The sequence below is a fragment of the Astatotilapia calliptera genome, chromosome 17 (assembly GCF_900246225.1).
Source record: "Astatotilapia calliptera chromosome 17, fAstCal1.2, whole genome shotgun sequence".
Classification (NCBI taxonomy): Eukaryota; Metazoa; Chordata; class Actinopteri; order Cichliformes; family Cichlidae; genus Astatotilapia; species Astatotilapia calliptera.
This window is the reverse complement of record NC_039318.1, coordinates 27,373,019-27,393,545: the sequence shown is the minus strand read 5'-3', so window position 1 is coordinate 27,393,545 and position 20,527 is coordinate 27,373,019. Positions and strand designations below refer to the sequence as shown.

At 39.2% G+C, this 20,527-nt stretch overlaps 1 protein-coding gene across 4 annotated transcripts in view; it reads left to right on the top strand.

Moving 5' to 3' along the window:
* iqsec3a (IQ motif and Sec7 domain ArfGEF 3a) overlaps positions 1–20,244 on the top strand; it is a 116,631-nt gene extending 96,387 nt beyond the window's left edge. For 3 of the 4 annotated variants that reach the window (XM_026147346.1, XM_026147349.1, XM_026147348.1), the window contains 7 exons: positions 1,098–1,237; positions 5,515–5,640; positions 7,474–7,573; positions 7,995–8,153; positions 11,945–12,037; positions 15,093–15,136; positions 19,546–20,244. In XM_026147346.1, the coding sequence (XP_026003131.1) occupies positions 1,098–1,237; positions 5,515–5,640; positions 7,474–7,573; positions 7,995–8,153; positions 11,945–12,037; positions 15,093–15,136; positions 19,546–20,109 (1,226 nt within the window). In that variant the 3' untranslated portion in view covers positions 20,110–20,244. The remainder of the gene's footprint in view (positions 1–1,097; positions 1,238–5,514; positions 5,641–7,473; positions 7,574–7,994; positions 8,154–11,944; positions 12,038–15,092; positions 15,137–19,545) is intronic. The other variant, XM_026147347.1, reaches the window with a different exon arrangement.
* Positions 20,245–20,527: the final 283 nt, after the last annotated feature.

The window sequence follows — 20,527 nt, the reverse complement described above, 5'->3', positions numbered from 1 at the left end:
TACAAAACAGAATTACATTTTTTGATCATCATGACACATAAACTCAGCATTTAAACACTTTAATGCTGGGTTTATGTGTCATGATGATCATATAGTGATCAAGTCAGATAGCTGTTTTCCCATAGACATTTATATGACCAAAAGTAATTTCACTGTCATAACTATCACCATCTGGTAGCCTTTGCATAGAAAGCAGGTCTAAGCTACGTCCACCTTGGCTTTATTTTTTAAAGTGCATTTAAAAAAAAAACCTACTATTAAAAAAAGTACACATAATGTCATTTCAATCAATTTAATTGTTATTGAGCTACTCCGGATTGGCTCAAAGTGGTTGCTGCTAGCAAGGCTAAAAACACTATTTAAAATCCTAAAAAGTGGCAAAGAAAAAGAGAGAACACGAGACAATTAACAGCAAAAAAAATGCTGCTTATTAATGTGACAGTTTACGCACTTTTCCCTCTGGTCATCTCTTTCTCTCCCCCTGACTCCATTATGTGCAGTGATGTCCCCGGGTGCCTCACTGACACCGCCGTCACTTGTGGCAGCTTCATTTTCTCCAAACACATCCTGCCCCATTGAAGGTTCAATGTACCACACAGTGCGGTGCAGCTGTATCGATATAATGGGGAGCATCTCGAGGGCAACCTTTCAGCCTAATGACATGCAGCTTTACCTGCTCCAAAATGTCACGGCCTTGAACTGCACTGTGTTCCAGACAGAAAATCTTCCAAGAGATGAGGCTGGGTCTTAACCTTTCGCTTGCCAATTAACCTCCTTTCACGGGGCTTTCTGTCATTACTTAATGGAGACGATGAAAGGAAAAAAGAAAGCGTCAGAAGGACACATGAGGGGACAGAGCGAGGAAGCGCTATTCATTTTTCCAATTTTTGCACAAATCAAATGAAGAAGCAGAACAAAGAAATGTAGCATGCACACAAAGTAGTTGCATTTTTTGCTATTTATATTTATGCCAGCGTAGACACACTTTTTGTTCATCTGCCACTGTTAAAAAAAAAGCAATGACTCCATATCCTGTAAAGCAACCGTGTTGTAAAGCGTGTGTGTATTTATGAGTAATCAGCCTCTTCCTGTCTTAGGTGTGGATGATGGAGCAGATATCCCCAGAGACATGGTGGTGGGAATCTATGAAAGAATACAACAGAGAGAGCTGCGCTCCAACGAAGACCATGTCACCTACGTTTCCAAGGTTGAGCAGTCCATCGTAGGCATGAAAACAGTAAGGACACACTAATATATCTGAGAACGCTTGCTATAGATTCTGTTTTTTTTTTAGTTGGATTAATTCTCTCAAAGATGAGTGACTTTACACAAAAATGACACATAATGTAGTCACTGAACTGATTGCCAAATGTGAATATGACTGCGTACGCACACAGAAAGACACACTTGTTAACTCCATGCCAAGTCACTCGCTCATTAGTCAAGCTCTTATCACTATCACCTAGCCTTAGTGGCTTTAACAGAGCACATTTATTAGTCATTAAATGTCTCATCAGCAGCTCAATCATTACCTCAGGTCATTACGCGAGCTAGATACATCATTAACCACCGCTATCATTAGACTCATTTTTTAACAGTTTAAGGTTAAAAGACTTTAATGCAACCTCATTGCACATGAACTGAAATATGTATTTGAACATAACTCTGGAGGTTCTTTAGTTAAAACTCAACTTCAGAGACACTTGGTACAGTTTTGTCTGTTTCAGACTGAACACGTCTGAAGGCAGTAGACCTGGCAGACAGAAAGGCAGTCTTTAGCTTTATAACTGACTAATTACACTGATTCATATAGGAATGTACTGTCTGTGCTGGCTTGTAACACTGGAAGGTTTTTTTTTTTAAAAGCTGCAACAATAAAGAGACTTCTGTTTGAATCCGATCAAAGCTGAAGGCCTCCCTGTCTTATTTTTTAATGAAATGTAGACAAGACAGACAGATTTTTCCTCATGTATGCTTGGTTATTCAACACTTCAAACATTGCACCCAAATACTAGAGTTAACTTGAGATATTCCTTCAAAAGTAAATTCAGGTTCAGTTTATTCCAAGTGAAGTCTCGACATAGCATTGGGCATGCTAGCAGTTTGGTTTAGCGGTTTAGTCCCAACTGAAATATTGTAGCATGCCTCATGAAATTTATCAGACATATTTCTGGAGCTGCTGTCCAGTCAAAAAGGGTGGCAGCGAAACTAAGAACCTGCAGATGTAGTTCCCAAGCTCTGCTTTGTAATCACTTGTATTAGCAAAAGTTAGCATGCTACTGTGAGGAGTAAAGTTGTAAAGATTTGACCTGCTCAATGTTACCATGTTGCATTAGTACAGTCATGGCAAAAATAAAATACACCCTTTTTCAATTCTTTATGCATATAAGTATAAAATAAAATAAAAATGTCCTCACCAGGTCTGAAAATGATCTATAATAAAGAGAGTGCTAGTCAGTTGGTTTGAGGTGTTTGTGCTGATATTCTGTGTTTAGTTTTCACCAGACATGGTGATATGCATTATGGCCAAACATCTCCACTTTGGTGTTGTATGTTTAAAGGCAACCAGATATCATGCTGGTCCACCGTGTCATTATACACTTTTTATTGAATTGTTAAAAGGACACAAATGCAGAAGTTGCAGTAAGCTGTAGTAAAAGCAGAGGGAAATATTTAATTTCAAGCCAACATGAAAATAATCAGAAGAAAGCATTTAAACAGACATTATTAACAAATTTACATGTGTGTATATATATATTAGCCACTTAGTTAAATTGTTTCTGATCACTGAGGACCCTGGAAGGCACTGCATATGTTTTTTGCCTTTATTATCTCCCCCTGGTGGTAATGCAACTTCTGCATGCAGTTATGCAACTTCTGCATGTGTGTCCGTTTCACATTTTGAAGAGGCAAAGCATGAAATAGACACAATGTACTGTCTATAGATTTGTTTAAATGCATCTCTGCAAACTAAAGCCATGCTGCCATGTTCTCTTTAGAGAGTAAAGGTAGCCCTTCAATATAAGATATACTTGTTCTCTCTTTTTCGAATTGTTTTGCCCTAAACTTTAACATTTAACATGCTAACTGAAGCCTGTAGCTCTTGGCGTTTTGCAGTTTCTTTGAGCAGTTTCTCTCTTGCATGGTCTGATCTTTGGTAATGGATGAATTTTTTTAGTATGTCCAACTCTGGGAACATTAAACGCTGTCTTGAATGTTTTTCACTTGTGAATAATCTTTCTCACTGTAGAGTTCAATTTGCATGAAAATGGCCTTATAATCCTTCCCAGATTGATGGACAGCAACACTTGTTTCTTTAAGAACTTTCTTAAATTTCTTCCTTGGCATGTTAAAACACACCTGAATGCTCCAGACCAGCAAACTGCCAATGCTCTGGTTTTATAGATGTGCTTACACATCTGTTTTGATTATGTCCTGATAAAAAAAATGTCCAACTTTCTTGGTGCATCCATGTCACAAAAGGAAATGAGTGAGTCTTCATGTTTTAATTAATTTTAAATTCAACACCAATTATAGCAGTTGCTTCCAAATGACATTGACTTTGAAAGTATTCCCTCCACCTTTTTATCCCGGCTTACGCCTTTAAGTGTCTCTTAGTGATCGATGAGTAGCCATAGGATGACAGAGGGAGTGCTGTCAAAGCCACAACAATGATGGATTGTTGTGATAGGAAGTGACTGTTGCTGCCAATGGCGGCCGTCTGCTATAAAAAGAGCGAGTCTTAAATAAAGTTTCTTCTATTGAAATAATAACCCAGCCAACAGTCTCTGTACTTTGAATTCTAAACGCCTTATCTACTATTACTCCAGAAGGAAGTGGCACACAAATATGATGAATTTTTCTGTATCGCTAGTAAATAATTGATGATTTGATGAAAGCCGTATTAGAGCCTTTGATGAATGAGATGAGGTAGCTTTATATCTAAACATGTGAATATTTTTTTATATTTGTTTTTATTTTATTTTTTTATTTGAAGTCAATCATTTGCCTATAAATATATTGGCATCTCTTGTCAAGCTGTTTCTTAATAATACTTTTTTTTTTTTTTTTGAATGAGCAGGAGGCATTTCAGGCTAATGATGTCTTTACATGTTTCTGACATTAGTATAATGAGAAAGCGGGCTGGCTGTGGAAGGCTGGGCTCGAGTCGGTATACCCTGCAGTGATGAGAGAGCAGGAGAAAAGGAGACAGAGGCTATGTGTGTACTCCATGCATTGGAAATTATTCTCTCAGAGCAGAGGGAAGGAAACTTTGAAATGCACACAGGGAAAATTGCACAGGGGCTGTGTATATTTGTGTTTTACCCTGAAGAGGGATCAACTCCACATCTACTCTGCTGCTTTTTGGATTTTTGCAGAACACAGAAAGCTGGACCAGACAAGGCAGAGACAAGTGTGTGTGAAAGGGTGACAACATGATTAGATCAGTCCTCCGAAGGCAGTCTGTTTTCTTTCGGGTTTTTTTGGGGTTTTTTGTTTCTTTTTTTTTCTTTTTTTTTGGGGGGGGGGGGGGGGTTGCAGGGTAATCTGCTTAAACTTGAAAAAGCACCTTAGTTGAAGAGGAGATACCAAATGTTTTCAGACAAAAGGAGCATTTTCTGAATTAAAAAAAAAACACACCTGTAAGCACAGGCCTGCCCTCTATGCTAATAGAGTTTTGTCTTATGTAGGATCCAGTAACTAAACAGCAAGAAGTACATTGCAGAAATAAAACTAACAGGATTTGGCAACAACTCGTATTTTTCTTTTTCTTTTTGTACAAGCAGCCTGTGGCAAAACATCCCTCTTTGAGGACTACCACAGCTACTAGAATCGAGCAGAACAACCATCACTGTAGGAACACAAATGCTCGAAATATGACATTTGGAACACAGAAAGTGAATCTTCCTCTTGTCTTCTTCATCTTTTATTTTTAAGAAACCTGTTATAATCCCACTAGCAATAAAAAGCAGTTTTGTTTGGACTGGTGCAAAGACGCCAACAGCTCGCTCTCACAAACAATGCATTGCAAAGATATGCGCTAGATAAGATAATACAAAATATATTTGCTTTTGGTGTTTTGTTTTATTTTATTGTCATATTAAGCTGGGATTCGTCTTTGCCAAGAGGGAACGCTGAACATCAGACAGACCAAACCTAAGTAAAGAATCCTAAAATGTAAACCTGGATTTGTAGAAATGTTCTCCTCAAGAGGGCACAGATTTTGTTCTTAAGCTTTATAACCATTCTCTCTCTTAGCTGTTGCTATAAATTACCATTTTAAAGTACTCTTAAGACTAAGAAATAAGTGTCCATGTCACACTAAGTTGTCTCATTTTGTGCTTAATGGAGTTTTTTCTACTGCACCAGTCTTGTATCTCCTAGCTTTGGGAGGAAATGTTGATTTAGGTTTTTTACTTCTCTTTATCTGGATTTTTGAATTATTTTAAAGCATCCCATCAATGTCTGTAATATGATTTTTGAGGCTGGGTCTCCCTTTGTGTTCATATTCAGGTTCTCTCCGTCCCTCATAGAAGACTAGTGTGCTGTAGTCGACTTTTTGAGGTGACAGACGTCAACAAGGCCCAAAAACAAGCAGCACACCAGCGAGAAGTCTTCCTCTTCAATGATCTCCTTGTGGTAAGTAGACGAAAAGCCTTACACTTTATTAAATTGACAATCATTATGAGATATTCAGTATAAAAATACTGTTTTCATCCTGAGAGTTTCTTTTTCCTTCTTCTGCACACAATCACACTTTGAAGTTGCTTATTTAGTTATGACAGCTGCAGTCCAACAATTCTTACTTTGGGTCCAGCTTTTCGCAGTGCTTGTCTTTTTTATGTTATTTCATAACTCTGGCGTCTCCAGGCATTTCTTTTAATTATAGTAAGCAAATAATAATAATCAAAGATCTGTCCTCTACAGAGCTGCTTTAAAGGATGGTAATATAGTTTCATTTCACTTGAGGACAGCACAGATTAGCTGCTCATTTGATCCAAAGTTATATAGATGTGGGAATTATCAAAGGTTTAAATGTTGGACATAATGTTCTCATTAAGAGGCGCATAGGAGTTATCTATCCAATGTATTTAACTGACCTCATAATTATGTCAAATGCCACAACATACAGGAAAGGCAAAAAGCAGCATAGCCATATTACTTCACTTTCTATGGAGGCATAAAAGTAATTGGGACCTGCAGGAGAGGTTGTTAAAACTCAAATTTGAAGTAAAAGACTAAAGAAGCTATTGTCCAACATCACAGTGCAATTCTGTTCATTTGGCACTAAAAGTTAGCGGAGCGATATATTTCGCAAGGATGTCTTCTCGTGACAGCTTTGAAAGCGGGACAGAAGTTGTCTTTGAAAATTTTTCACTACGGGATGAAAGTGAAGGGGACTTCTCTTTGAATTTGGCCCCTGTTACAGCAGCTTGAAAATGTCAAGAAGTGTTTAAAGTGCCAATGTGATGTATTGGTTTAATACGCCTTTCCTGGTAAATTATGCCTCACAGTAGTGCTGGAAAACAGATATGCCTCATCTTTCTCTATCTGGAAGGTCATTCAGTGGAAAAAAAAAGGAGCTCCATAACAGCCACGATATATCCTGATATAAGCACTGGCGCGCAATCTGAAACACTTGGAAGGTTGTAGTGTACATTAGTATTGACTATCCGCTCTCGATGTTGTCACGGCGGGGTGCGCCAGTGTGTTTTTTGAAACAGGACCCAAAAGCAGATGTGGTCGAGGAGTTGCAGGTTTAAACAGAAAGCGATCCTTTATTTGGATGATAGCAGGAGTTAAACATGGAACCCTAAGCAAACTAAAAAACACTAAGAAACAAACACTATGAAGTTCTATGACTAAAACAATGGTGGGGATAACAGACGACCTGATAATGACATTCAGAAAACAGAGGACTTAAATACACACGAGGCGATCAGGGGAAGTGGAGACACACGAGGAAACAGCTGACTTGGATATACATAATGATGCACAGGAAAGAGTAAAACTAACCACATGAACACAGAACACAAGACCCTTTTCAAAATAAAACAGGAAACATGCAGACTTAGACACGACAACACAAGCTTAACAGGCCTAACACACATGACAGACTAGACAAGGAACCAAACACAGAAACCAACGAGACAGATGATAAACAATCACTAACCTAAACCTCCACTGACCCCTAAATAAGAACAATACAAACTTATAACCAAACTAACATGAAAGCTTCAAAAATTACAAAATAAAACACAAAATGCTGGGTCAGAGACCCAGCCTGAGACAGATGTTTTTAAATGCTCAAATAGTTTGTTCTTTCGCAACTGCCTTTGATGTTGTTATGCGATATGGAAATCTCTGGCAAGATTTTTGGAAGTGTTCAGAACATGGAACAAGGAATTAAATAGGCAGTTCTGTCATTCAAACATTTTACTACAAGGCTCATGATGTTGTTTATTTCTACAGATCTTGAAGCTTTGTCCAAAGAAGAAGAGCTCCGCGGCCTACACTTTCTGCAAAGCCATGGGACTACTTGGCATGCAGTTTCACCTTTTTGAAAATGAATGTAAGTCACAATGCTGGTATGAAAAAAAATCCCCTCTTGATATCTCCTTAAGTCATTGCTAAAATCTACCATTTCCAAGCTTGCACAGAGAAAAAAATATCTGTCGAAATTCGAAGCGAACAAGGACTGTATAATTTGTTGCTTTATCTTAAAGGGCTTATTTTAAGCACAATAGTCTTTTTATTTTTTTCTGACAGCATCAAACTATTATCGGTTTTATTCCAATCTTGCATTTCAATTTCTGGAAATGTCATTCTCCCAGTCCCATTCAATACATGCTGCATGACATTTTTGCAAGCAAGCCCAAGTTTGCAGCTCAGAGTGACCTTTAGAAGTCTTTTTATGATCACACTTGTAACTAAGACACCCAGGAAAGTAGTTTAGATATGCCTTTCACTCAACAGTTTAATGTACTCCGCAGACTACCCCCATGGAATCACCATCCTCTCACCATTCGGATCAGACAAGAAGCAGGTATTAAACTTCTGTGCTCAAAGTGCCGAGGAGCTGCTCAAGTTTGTGGAAGACCTAAAGGAATCAATCGCAGAAGTGACGGAGATGGAACAGATACGCATCGAGTGTGAGAATCTTTCTAAATTGTCCATATCAAATTATAGAATTGATATAATTTGACAACAATAATTGTTGTTTTTACTTGGAATGATGTTGAGCGTTTGAGTATAATCGTCAACTTTGTGTCTATTCCTTTTGTAGCAATACTCCCTACAACTGAAGAAGGGTCAAATGCTATTACATTTTGCACCAAATCAATAATGTCATATCTTGGGGTGTTAGAGATCTTCTTAGATGTGAGAATCAATATGTCTTTTTTTTTTCATTTTTCTTTTTTCTTTTTGGTATTATGCGCAAACTACTTGTCTGTGTCCCATCTGTGTGGTTTCAGACTGAGTTTTGAAAGAAAAAAAAACCTTCTGATGCACTGCAGCTCAAGCACACTGCAGGGGGGCAATGATACGGAGGTGAAAATAGGTCAGGGCTCCTCAAAGCAGCCAGGCATCTGACTTGCTCGGACTTGTGCGCGCCTGAAATTCTCTAGACAATGAGTCACTGCAACACATGGACAACCTAAGTGTGTCCGCAGCCTAGCTTCTGCCAGTGGGCTTCAAAGAGAGGATCCCTGCTGGGTTTTGATGCAGTTGCCTTACCCTCGATAGAGCGGGAGGCCCTGCAGCCAAGGGGGAGCAGGCAACAACATACGGAGATAGGCAGGTGTTGACAGAAGGAAATTATTTTTCTCTTGGAGCTGTGTAAAGGCTGGAATAACTTGTGCTAAAACATAAGAGAGTGGATGTTGGGACACATTTATTATATTTGCAAAGGCAAACTTTTTTCTTAGGTGGTGATAGATAAACATTTTGAAAACAAGGAAGAGCTGTCACCTGAACAGACAAACTTCCCATCGTTTTCCTCCAAGGGGCTTGATTTTGTCAGCAGATTAGTAAACAGGCCTGCGGCAAGCTCACTTCTGTTTCGAGTTTCCCTCTTTGAATTTCTTTCCCCTCTCGCTGCTGTTTTTAATAAAGGTAAATTAAATATTGTCGTAATTCTTTGCCACCACAGAATTTCTTAGTTTCGCCACAGTTTAAACCAAATTACTGTACACAGAATTTTAAGCCCGAGCTAATAGTTACACCGACTGAGCGTGCCAGTGCAACAGCATTAAGCATGCAGGCTTATTATTCTTCAGATTTTTGCTGCTTCTTCTTCTTCTCATTATTATTCTTACTGATTGGCATTAAAGCTCACTATTTATTAGCTGTCAGATTTTATCTTCTTATTATTATTATTGCTATTATTATTCCACCTAACATTTTGACATCCTTCAGCTTTGAGAACCTCCCACAGAAGTTATACCAAGATCCACAGCTCCAGTGAGAATAGTGGGCTCTGGCTTTTGATAACAATTTGTCATATAGATTTCCATATTTATAATTCAAAGTTTTTTTGGATTACAAGGCTTTGGATTTTTTTCCACAGGAGCAATTTAAGTTTCATAAAGAATTAGATTTAAAACAGAACAGTGTAGAGATATCGCCTAGAAAATACTTACTTTCACAAATGCCATTAAAGCCCAGCCTTTTCCCACCACCTTGCTTATAGCCAATAAATATAAAACAGGTTTTGGAATTTCACAATAAAATGTGAAACTTTTGTATTTTATACTTGGGAAGTCTCTGGCACTCGTGATGAATCAATTTTTCCGATATCACTTGTAACTTTTCTTCGAGACCCACTTCCATTGTTTCTCTCAGTTGTTTGGACAGTAGGCTCACACCTCCTGTTCTTTTTACAAGCTTTAGTCACCATAGCAACTGGTGACTGGTGTCACCCTTTCTCTCAATTTAAAACTCATCATGGCTGATCCAGTGGGGATCGGTGTGTCCTGTTTTTATTGATGCTTTGATGCAATTCATCACAACTGTTGTTCACTGTAAGATCAATTTTAGTCAAAGTATTATTGACTGACAGGTTTTACAGGAATTTTGCTAGACTTTCAAATGAAAAACTGCTTATCAGGGCTTGTAAATACCACTGGATTTTCAGGACTTTCAAAACGAAAGCTCAAAAGGGATAAAAAAAAAAAGGTAGCGGCTGCATTAGTGGTTCCTGTTATGACCACTATTATATAAACAAAATGAATTTACATGTTCTGTTCTTTCAAAATGAAATCCACTTCATAATAAAAATGACATTTGAACACTTTTCCAATAGTCCGATTCATACTCTGCATGTTTTTTTACCTTTCCAATAATTTTAGCCAAATTATACTTGACTGTCAAAATAAAACCTTAAAAAATATTAAAGCTGACTTTCAAGGCTTATAAAACATGACAGTTTTTATATATAATTCATTATCCTGAGGCTCCCTGAGTAGCTCAATTTATGCCTACTGCTGTGGCCTTTAAAAATAAAATGTCCCTGATATCTTTTCACTGTCTCTTTATCTAGCTAGAGGTACTTACATTAAGCTCCCAATACTTTTGCAACGTCCAGAAAAAAAATTCTTATTATCTGATGGTTCATCATAAATCATCATCCTGTTACATCCTGTTAACTGCTGACAACTCAAATGGCAGCAGGTACATTAGCACACTCAAAATTTCTTTTTCTTTTTTTCTTTTTTTTTTTTTTAGTTTTAGCTTTTTCTTACTTGTACTCACCAACCACCTTCGGTACATCTTAGGTACACAGATATATATCAAGCCAAACAAGTGGCAACTCAATACGTGCAGATGTGGTGAAGATGACAGAGGTCAGAGGAGAGGCAACAGTAACTTGTTACAATCAAGGTATCCAAAAGAGCATTTCTGAATGCACAACACCCCCCTTAAAGCAAATTGGCAAAAGCAGCAAAACTATTAACAGCTGTTTGGCTAACAGCAAATTATTATTAAAGACAGTGAGAGATTGTTAACTATAGTATCTTCTCAATGCATGCTGCTAGGCACTGTTGAGATGTTGTTATGCCAGGCATGCATTCGCCTAAAACAGCTGGGCTTAAGTTTGGTTGGTCCAACTGCTGTACAGTCAATACTGAGACTGGTCTTTCCAGGGTTTAACTAAAGTTACACAGATCACTGACATTGATAACAGGGAATAGTCCTGCGTGTTAATCCAACTTTACATTATGGACATTTTCCCTCTTTAATACGGAAAAGTGCATATTAAAATCATAATGCTTTGGTAATGAGCCATAGTGTTTTAATAATGTTTAGTAATGAAAAAAAAAACATAATTATAGCCACTATAATAATTTTATTGAAAGTACAACTACATTTCAAACCAAGCAATCGTTTTATTGTTGGATTTTTCATCAGTCATGGTAGATGTTGTATTGCACATGTGACTTTACAAGAAACATCCAAGTAAATTACTGATTCAGTTCAAATAAAGACTGTTATTTATATTTTTAGTTTTCTATCGATGGAACTTGAGCTTACTTTTTTTCCCCCCTTTCCGTTTATCTCTTAGTCTCAGAATGCGGACATGTTGTACCGCACCCTCAAAGTCTCACCTGGCAGTTTTGTGGCTCAGCATCAAAATTAGAATGCAGTGTTGTGTTGGAAACAAAACAACATTTAGTCATGATGATTGGAAATGACATGCAATTACCATCAAGTGTGAAGTTTAATTAGCGAGATGAAGAGGTGTGTGTTGAGACTGGAGAAGAGAGTGGGTGGGAGAAATGTGCATGAGTGTGTATGTGTGTGTGCTCGCTTTTGAAGGAAAAACATTTCCTGGTTAATTTTGTTGCTCTTACCCATCATCATCCACCAATCTATCAACTTCCTTTCTCTCTCTGTCATGGTGATTATGAGGATGATCATTTTTGTTTTCTGCTCTCTGCAGGGGAGCTGGAAAAGCAGCAGGGAGCCAAGACACACTCGGTAAAGAACAACGGCACACAGCTAGAGCTTCGTGGTAAACAGGGCTCCCCATCAGGTGTGTGTGTGTGTGTGTGCATACTGTTGCTTATTGAATCCCACTGGAGAGACACCAACTGCGCTGTTAATTTGTTTACCTGCTGCTGTTTTTATGAACTTGATCATATCTTCAAAAACTAGGCACTACCTGTAGCATTTAACATCAAGAACACTGTGTAATTTAAGATGTGTACAATGCTTGTAAAGACTGTAAATGCGCAAAAATCACCTTTAGCTAAGCCTCGCCTAGTTTCAGGTGTAGTTACTAGTCCTCCAAAGTCACATGAAATGGGGTATAGTCTTTCAAACAATGTCTTTCTCAAAGTAAACTAAACTGGGCTTCTCACTTCTACTTCTCTCTTTCACAGCTTACTAGTTGTTATGAAACTGTCTCATTTTAAAAAGAGAACCAGGTGAAAGGGTCTTAGAGCTACACTTAATGAATACAAGCTCAATAAATGAGAATTCAAATTAGATTTTTTTGTGTAACAGGGCTTTTTCTCCCCCCCCTTGATCGTGAAAGAATGAAATATTCATAGTACTCACAATACTTTCTACACCATATTATGAATTACACTCAATGGCCTCTTCATTAGATATATCTGATCAACACCTTGCTAGCACAATTATCTAATCAGCCAATCACATGGCAGCAACTCAACTCAATGGTCAAGATGACCTGGTGAAGTTCAAACCAAACATTAAAATGGTGAAGGAATGTGATTTAGGGGACTCTGAAGGTGTTATGGTGATTAGTACTAAACGGCCTGGCCTTTTACAAACTGTTGATCTGCTGGGATTTTCCCATACAACCAGTTCTCTGGATTAAAATACCTTGTTGATGCCAGAGTTCAGCAGAGAAAGTCCAGAATAAGGAGGAATATATCTGATTGTACAACATGTCAAACCTTGAAGTAAATGGGCTACAGAAGCCAAAGACCCCAACATTCAATGGTAGGGTCCCAGCCACGTCAAAGAGGTCAAACCACCTCAAACTGGTTTCTTTAACATTTGCACTCTATGGGCTCTACATTCACCAGAGATCAAAAAATAGGTCGCTTTTGCGATGAAAATCTCATCATGCATGTGCAGTCAACAAATCTGCAACAACTGTGTGATGCTATTATGTCAATATGGACCAAAGTTTCCAGCCCCTGCTGAATCTGTGCCACTGAGTATTTAGGCAGCTCTGCAGGCAAAACAGAATCAAAATTGGAACTTAGCAAGGTGTATCTAATAAAGTGGCTAGTGAGTGTATCTGTCAAGGTTGTTGCCACTTGTCACGGTTTGGTGCTGTGGCGGACAGGATGAGGACCCAAATAGAAGGGTGAACTTAAAGAAGCAGCTGTATTGCACTGTGCAGACACTCGAAAGATAAACTCAGGACAAATTAAACTAAACCAGGAACTAAGAACTGAAACACTGGAAAACTAGGAACAATGAACTCAGAGCAATGGAAACCGGAAACACAAAGAAACCCGCACAGCAGATGGCGTGGTACAACACGGCAACAAGCGGAAGACTGAGGACTAAAATACACAGGCGGGATGACGAGAGGATGGGGAACAGGTGGAAATACAGCTGGGACTAATCAGACATAATAAGGCAGAGGGAAAGCAAAACTCAAAACACTGAACACAGGACACAAGGCTATCAAAGTAAAACGGGAAACAAGAGATATCCACGAAGACACAGACTTGACACTGACTGAGGAGACACAGGGAACAAGGAACACAGAGCACAGAAACAGAAAACAAGAGACTAGAATGAAACTAATGAAATCAAAGCCTTTTAATAACACAAAAACACTGGGTAACTGACCCAGGTACGACTATGCTGTTACTAGATCCAGCAGTAGATCCTAAAAAGTAGCCTAAAACCATGTAAAAGTTTTGCATTCATTTTTAAGTAATTTTAAAAATAAACTTTTATTTGTCATGAACACATAAGGTTGTATAACCAAAATCTTCTTATCGTCTATTCATGCTTCTCCCAAAATGCTGATGCTAAAGACATATGATAATAAACACTGTTTTATTGGGCACTCTTCTGAATGAGGTTACAAGGTGGCTTCTGGACAGCAGTTCAGTATGTGAGGCTCTGTGAGTGTGTTTGAATCATAGGTACACAGAAGGGAGAGAGGGACAGCCTGTGTTCTATAGCCATCCCAATAACTGCAAGCCATAGGATATTTCACATCTTTGAGTTCAAATTCAATAACTGCAACACCAAAACACAGGAGACATTATCTCTGGAAGTTCCTTACACTCATTCTGAACTGGAGCACTTGTTTCCTTCCTTCCTTAGCATTCTTGTACTATGCTGCATCCAAGCTTGAAGATAGACACATTTGTTCCATTAGTAAAGTTTTAAAGTTGCATGAATGCAGTTGTGAGTGTGATGGTATTTCTAGGTGAATGATTTTCATTACTGTTATCTTGTGTTTATGTCATTTGTCCTCATAAGAGAGCTTGACATCAGTAGCATTTTCTTAATGTGTGAGGCTAACTAATTGCATGCATGGCATTATGATAAAGACACAGGAGAGCAGACTGTTTCATTTTAACACAGTGATGACTTGGAGGGTTAGCATTACTTGTAACAGGTTAAATTTATACTTTGTTAACATTTTTCCTATCTTGCAAGAGAGGATAAGTGATAGTTTTGGCTTTTTGTGGAGGGTAGCTTCCCCAACTCAAATAAAAAGAGGTCAGTTACATGAATAAATTCTGATGTGGCAGCATCACGGACTATAACTACAATTGATGTAAAGTTAATGGTGTTTATAGACTACCTCTACAGTAGCAAACATCCTTAAACTATGCTGTTTATGCCATTCCTTGAGATTTCAAGAGCCTGCCATGAAAAGTCACTGATGCTAAGCTCTGATTGTACATTTGCTTTTTAGAGAGGGGTTTACTGAATTTTCACTTGCTTCTAGAAGTTCTTCCACATAATAATTGATTGCTTGCTTGCTTCAAGCAAGTCTAAAATTCCTTATCTTTATCTTGGAAAAAAAGAGTGATTTTGCCACCACCTTTGTCCCTTTTTCCCTTCTGTTTTCCCCCCTGCAGGACACCAGGAGATAGATGACAGAAGTGGACACAATGCAGTAGAGGTAAGTGCCTAATAATAGGCTTATGTCCCAAACAACAGGTAAGTGAGTGCAGTGAGAGTCTTTGCAGTGGCAGTATCGAGGTAGGACAAGATAAACTCAGGAGTATCTTTAGGATTAGAAGCGTCAAGCAAGTGTGGGTGAAGAGTGCGTGAGAGAACGAGTGCTGCTGGGTAATGTGCAGCGGGCATGTGAGGTAACCCAATCAAACAAAATATTAGATAAAAGGACTCCTTTGTCGTGTAAAAATTAAATATGATGGCTCGGGAGAATTAATACACTCACAGCGGTCAGAGCAGGTTGTCCTCACGCTGAAAATGCATCAGGCTTAAATATTATCTGGAAGCCAAAAAAAAGAAATAGGTTGTAATTAGTTTCGCAAGCTCAGGCAGAAATTGTGACTCCTTTGGGGCCTTCAAGAAAACGAAGAAAAAAAAGGCTGGGGAAAGCTGAGGACATGTGTGAAATGCATTTACTGTGTGTGTACCCGCATGCAGCATTGAGACCTTAATTAACACAGCAGCATGCAGGCGGATAATTTTAACGCTCATTTGACCTGGAATGGTCGCCTCCCCACCCTTTTGCCAGACCTCTGGGGGGAGGGGGACCTCTCGTGTGAACATTTTGTGCAAGAAACACAGGAAATGGAACTACACAGTATGTGTATCCTTGAAGCATCAGGTGACCTTTATTAGCCTCTGTTTTTTGTGGCTCTGGAGTTTAGGCTTGGATTGAAAAGCCAAATACACGGGGTCAATTTGACATTCAGTGGCTGTTTAATTCCACACAGCCACTGGTATATGTTACACTGTATGTCTTTTGCTCAGGTGCTGGCTCAAGCAAATATAATTCATAAGTTCTATCAGATGCTTCATAGTCATAATAATGAACTATTATCGGCTTTAATTTGAAAACATGTGCAGTCACATCATTGGCGTTATAGATTCCAGAGTGCTTTTATACAAAAGCCATTCAACAAACTAGCAAGAAAAAATTAGAGTGCAAATCAAATTATAAGACTAAGATTTTAGCTGTAGTAAATTTGGACATACTCCAATCCCAACAATGTATTTTTTTCATCATTTCTTTGCACAGGGTTGGCTTCAAGTCATTCTCGTTCCATTTCTTTTTTCATTTGTGTGCCTCAGGTCAGTTCTACCTCGGGTCAATCTTCATGGTTGTCTGAACTACCTTCACCAGCCATCTTGCTCTCTGCCATCCAGCCTACAGTAGCCTAAATGTCAGCGGCTGGTGGGGAGCCACTAGCTGTCCAAACACATTTATCTCAAAAACCAGGAGGGTCCACTCCAAAAAAGCCTCTTTATACTAGAGGCAGAAATCTAAGGATACCAAATCCTGCGGCAAGCTTTTAATCTTAGATTTGATAAGGTGATGAGATTCTAACGTTACTATCTGCCTCAGAGCAGTGACAACAAGCCGACTGTGTTGTTACAAAATGGCCGTTAGTTGTTTTTAAAATCCTGTTGTTGTCAGAGCCTTTAAGATTTCGAGAAAAAGTTTATTCAGTGCTGTGCACAGGTCTTGAGCCACCCTTTATTTCTTCATATTTTGCAAGGAACATGGCAAATAGGTGTGAAGATTTATTTAAACATGTGCAAAAATAAACGGAAACCTAACATATAAGTCAAAAAGTTTGTGTCTAACGTGCTTGAAAGTCAATATTTTAGATGAACACATTTATTCTTCAACACAGCCTGAACTCTCTTAGGTAAGCTTTGTTGTCATTTCTTTAAGTAGTCTTCGGGAATAGTTCTCCAGGCTTCTTGAAGGATATTCAGAACTCTTCTTTGGATTTTGACTGGCTTTTGTTCTATTTTCTGTCAAGATGATCCCCCACTGCTTCAGTAATGTTGAGGTCTGAGAGGACCTATGTCTGATAGTGTTCCATTGAGTGCTTTTATATGCAAGTCTTTGTATGATACATAGAGCGAGAAGCAGGGTATACCCTGAACAGATTACCAGTCTGACGCAGGGCTACTGATGCTGATCTGAGCCAAAAGTTTTGGATTTGTTACTCTATAAGACTTTTTTTCCACCTCTTATTGCTTTTGCGCCAAGCTGCTGGACTTGTTGAGTGTAGAAGAACCAGATGTAAAAATCCAAATCTCTAATTACACCTGCTGCAAAATAATGGCTTTAGAGCCCAAAGACAAACTTGTGCTTAGTACAGATACATGCGAAGGCATCCTTTTGGGCTTAAACTAATGAGCTTTTTGTGATTCTTGACTAATTTGGACCATCTGTTAAACAAATCTATTTTTTACTGAGAAAAAAAACTTTTGAAAGGCACAAGAAAGTCATTTAAATCCTTCACTCTTTATCTGAAGTGATTTAGAGCTCACTGATACTGTATGGTAAGTCATCAAGAAGAAGTGACTCTTGGCACATTCAAAAGGAGAAAATGTTAATTGAGTTCTTTCGTACAAGAGTCACACCGACTGCTTTAAAAGAAGGGACGAACACTACTGTAAGACCTTTCTAACCTTAAGATACTTCAACTTCAAAGACTATTATATTCACACAGCCGGCATTCTGAAGAGGTTTGGTGGTAAAATGTTTTCTGATCGACACATTAAAACTGGAAGCATATGTAGATAGTTGTGCTGTGGTTAAGAAGCTCAAAATACATGTAAAAAGTCCCAAACTCTTAATATACACTATTATACACTTCCATGTAGGAGACTATGTACTGTGATAAAAGTCTTGAGTTGTACTTTATTTCTTTATATTTTGCAGAAACCTAACTCCACCACATAACTCAAGGAATGAATCAGTGTTGTGTCTGCATATAACAAACAATTCTGCAAAGAAACTATTTTAAATGGTATCTTTAGGCACTTTGTAGCCTGTCAAAGCATAATTTGTTCTTTGTTCTTTAGCTGAATCCATGAAAAATTCAAATCATATCATATGCCTTTTATCCCCTGGAGAGCAATAAAAGAAAGTTTTGCAGTGATTCCCAAAGTATTTTTTGCCAAAAACGTGGGATATACCGTAGCGTGTCCAGAAAAAATATTTGAGAAAAAGGACCTGACAGAATTGTGCAACTGTTAGACAGAAAGCACATGTGTAGAAAAAGGTGCTGGTGTGAATGAGGCAAGTTGTACAAAGCAGCGCCAGTCCAGTTACTATGTAGCTAGGTTAGGAGACAGACATAACAGTGACTTTCTGCATGTGAAATATGCTGGAGGTTCTGTAATTTGTCTGGGGCTGCATTTCAGCTAGTGGTGTTGGGGATCTCCAGATTTTGATTCAGCATGCAATACCTTCTGAAATGTGTCTCATTGGCATACAGGTTCATTTTCATATATAGCTTCAGTATGACAGTCATCCCAAACACAGCCAATGCATTTAAAGCATATCTGATTGAAAAATCACATGATGGAACTCTTAGTCATGGATTGGTCTCCCCACTGCCTGAACCTTAACATTGTTGAAGCAGTGTGGGATCATCTTGACACAGAACAAAACAAAAGGGAGCCAACATCCAAATAAGAGCTTTCAATGTCCTTTAAGACCCCTAGAGAACTATCACTGAAGACTCGTCTAGCAGTCCACCCGACTTCCACGCTCAAATGTTAGATTTATATAAATACACCATCGGGGTACTTTTTGCATTAATTATCTCCACCGTACACAGTGTGCATTTCAGATTGTGCTCAGTTCCTTGAATTTCTTGCCATATGTTTTCGGAGATACACATTTCTGAAACTCTGAGACGTTATACAATTCTGTAAGTAGGCTGCATAAAAAAAGATAGTAAAGGAAGAGAGATAAAGGGGGAAAAAGCTGAGGGAAACTGCCTATAGAAATCAGAGTGCTGAAACAAATGGGACATCTGGAGGTTTGCATTCTAATTGATTGTTGCCTGTGGACGTCTGTGGTTGTCACTCTGCTCACTTCCTCTCCTCCTCTTCTTCCACCTCTCCCTCTTCTTCGTATGACCTTGGTCTATGTTCTGCTTACCTCGACCCACAAGTCTCCTCGTGTTCACTGTCACCGTAGTGCCACACAGTGGTTTGGAAGGGAGACACGGGGGCCCTCAGTGTCCCCTTTGGAACCACCGGGACCGTCCTCTAGCATCGTTCTTATCCCCATTCCCCACCACTATTACCAATGACGCCAGTCACACACACTGGTGTTCCCAGCATCCAGCACTGTTCCCAGTACCTGTGGGGGTGGAGGGAGGGGAGAATATTGTAGTCACAGAATTTTACACCTCCACCGATCCTTAACACCTAAGCCCCCACGCATGCCCCGTGTGTGTGTGTGTGTGTGTGCTGTGCGTTCACTCCCCCCACAAAAAAAGAAAAAGAGGGCTTGACGGATTGTAGAGGAGGAACCAGTTTTATAACATTTGATGCTGTTCTCTTGGCTGTTTTCTAAACTAGGTGTCAATTCACAACAGGCTTCAGACGTACCAGCTCAGCAGCAGCATGGCTCGGAGCCCCGAGAGCGCGGCCCTTCTTAATCACCGGGGAGAGGTGCTTTTCCAGCAGGGGCCCCAGGGGGTAACCCAAGGGCCTGCGCCTCCACCACAGCACCTGCAGCTGCAGTCAGCGGCAAGCACTCCCGCCCATCATCTCCCCCTCCAGCAGCACCACCAGCCCTGTGTCAGCATGGCTGACCTGCGGCCTGAGGCGCTCATCCAGTGTCAGCAAATTGTCAAGGTCATCATGCTCGACAACAGCAGCCATGGACGCATGGAGGCCTTCCTCAGCCAAACGCCCACACACCACCACTACCAGCATCACCATCACCACAGCCACCATCAGCTTAGTCACTCCGCCATGTCCACCCCTGTCCGCTCGCCAGACGGTTCACACGGCAGCGACGGCCACCAGCCCCCACTGCCTCCCCCGCCTCCACCTTACAACCACCCGCACCAGTACATACCCCCAGACCCCCGCCTCAGTCTACACCGGACCCCAAGTGGCTCTCGGAGCATGGTGTAAATAAATGAATTCAAATTTTTCTCCCTGAAAGACAGACACATACTTCCACATAAACCCTATCACTTCTCTTCCTATCTAACAGTACATATTGTACATATATACATACAGATGAAGCTATAATGAAAAAAATAAAAATCCCACTTATATGCATAAATTTAAGGAAAAAAAGATTTAAAAAAAATAAGGTTTTAAAAGAGATAAGAAGAAATATAGTGCGTATATAAAGTTTTACTTGATTCCACATGTATTTTGAAATATTATGTAGTTTTAACAAATTTCTATAACTTTTTGTCAGTTTTAACTCTAGAGAAAACTCACTGCTATTCACTTCATGGATGGATTCCTTCCAGTTCCAGTATTTATCAGCAACAACAGAAACACACGAATCCCTCAAATCTTTTGAATTTTTCTTGTAATG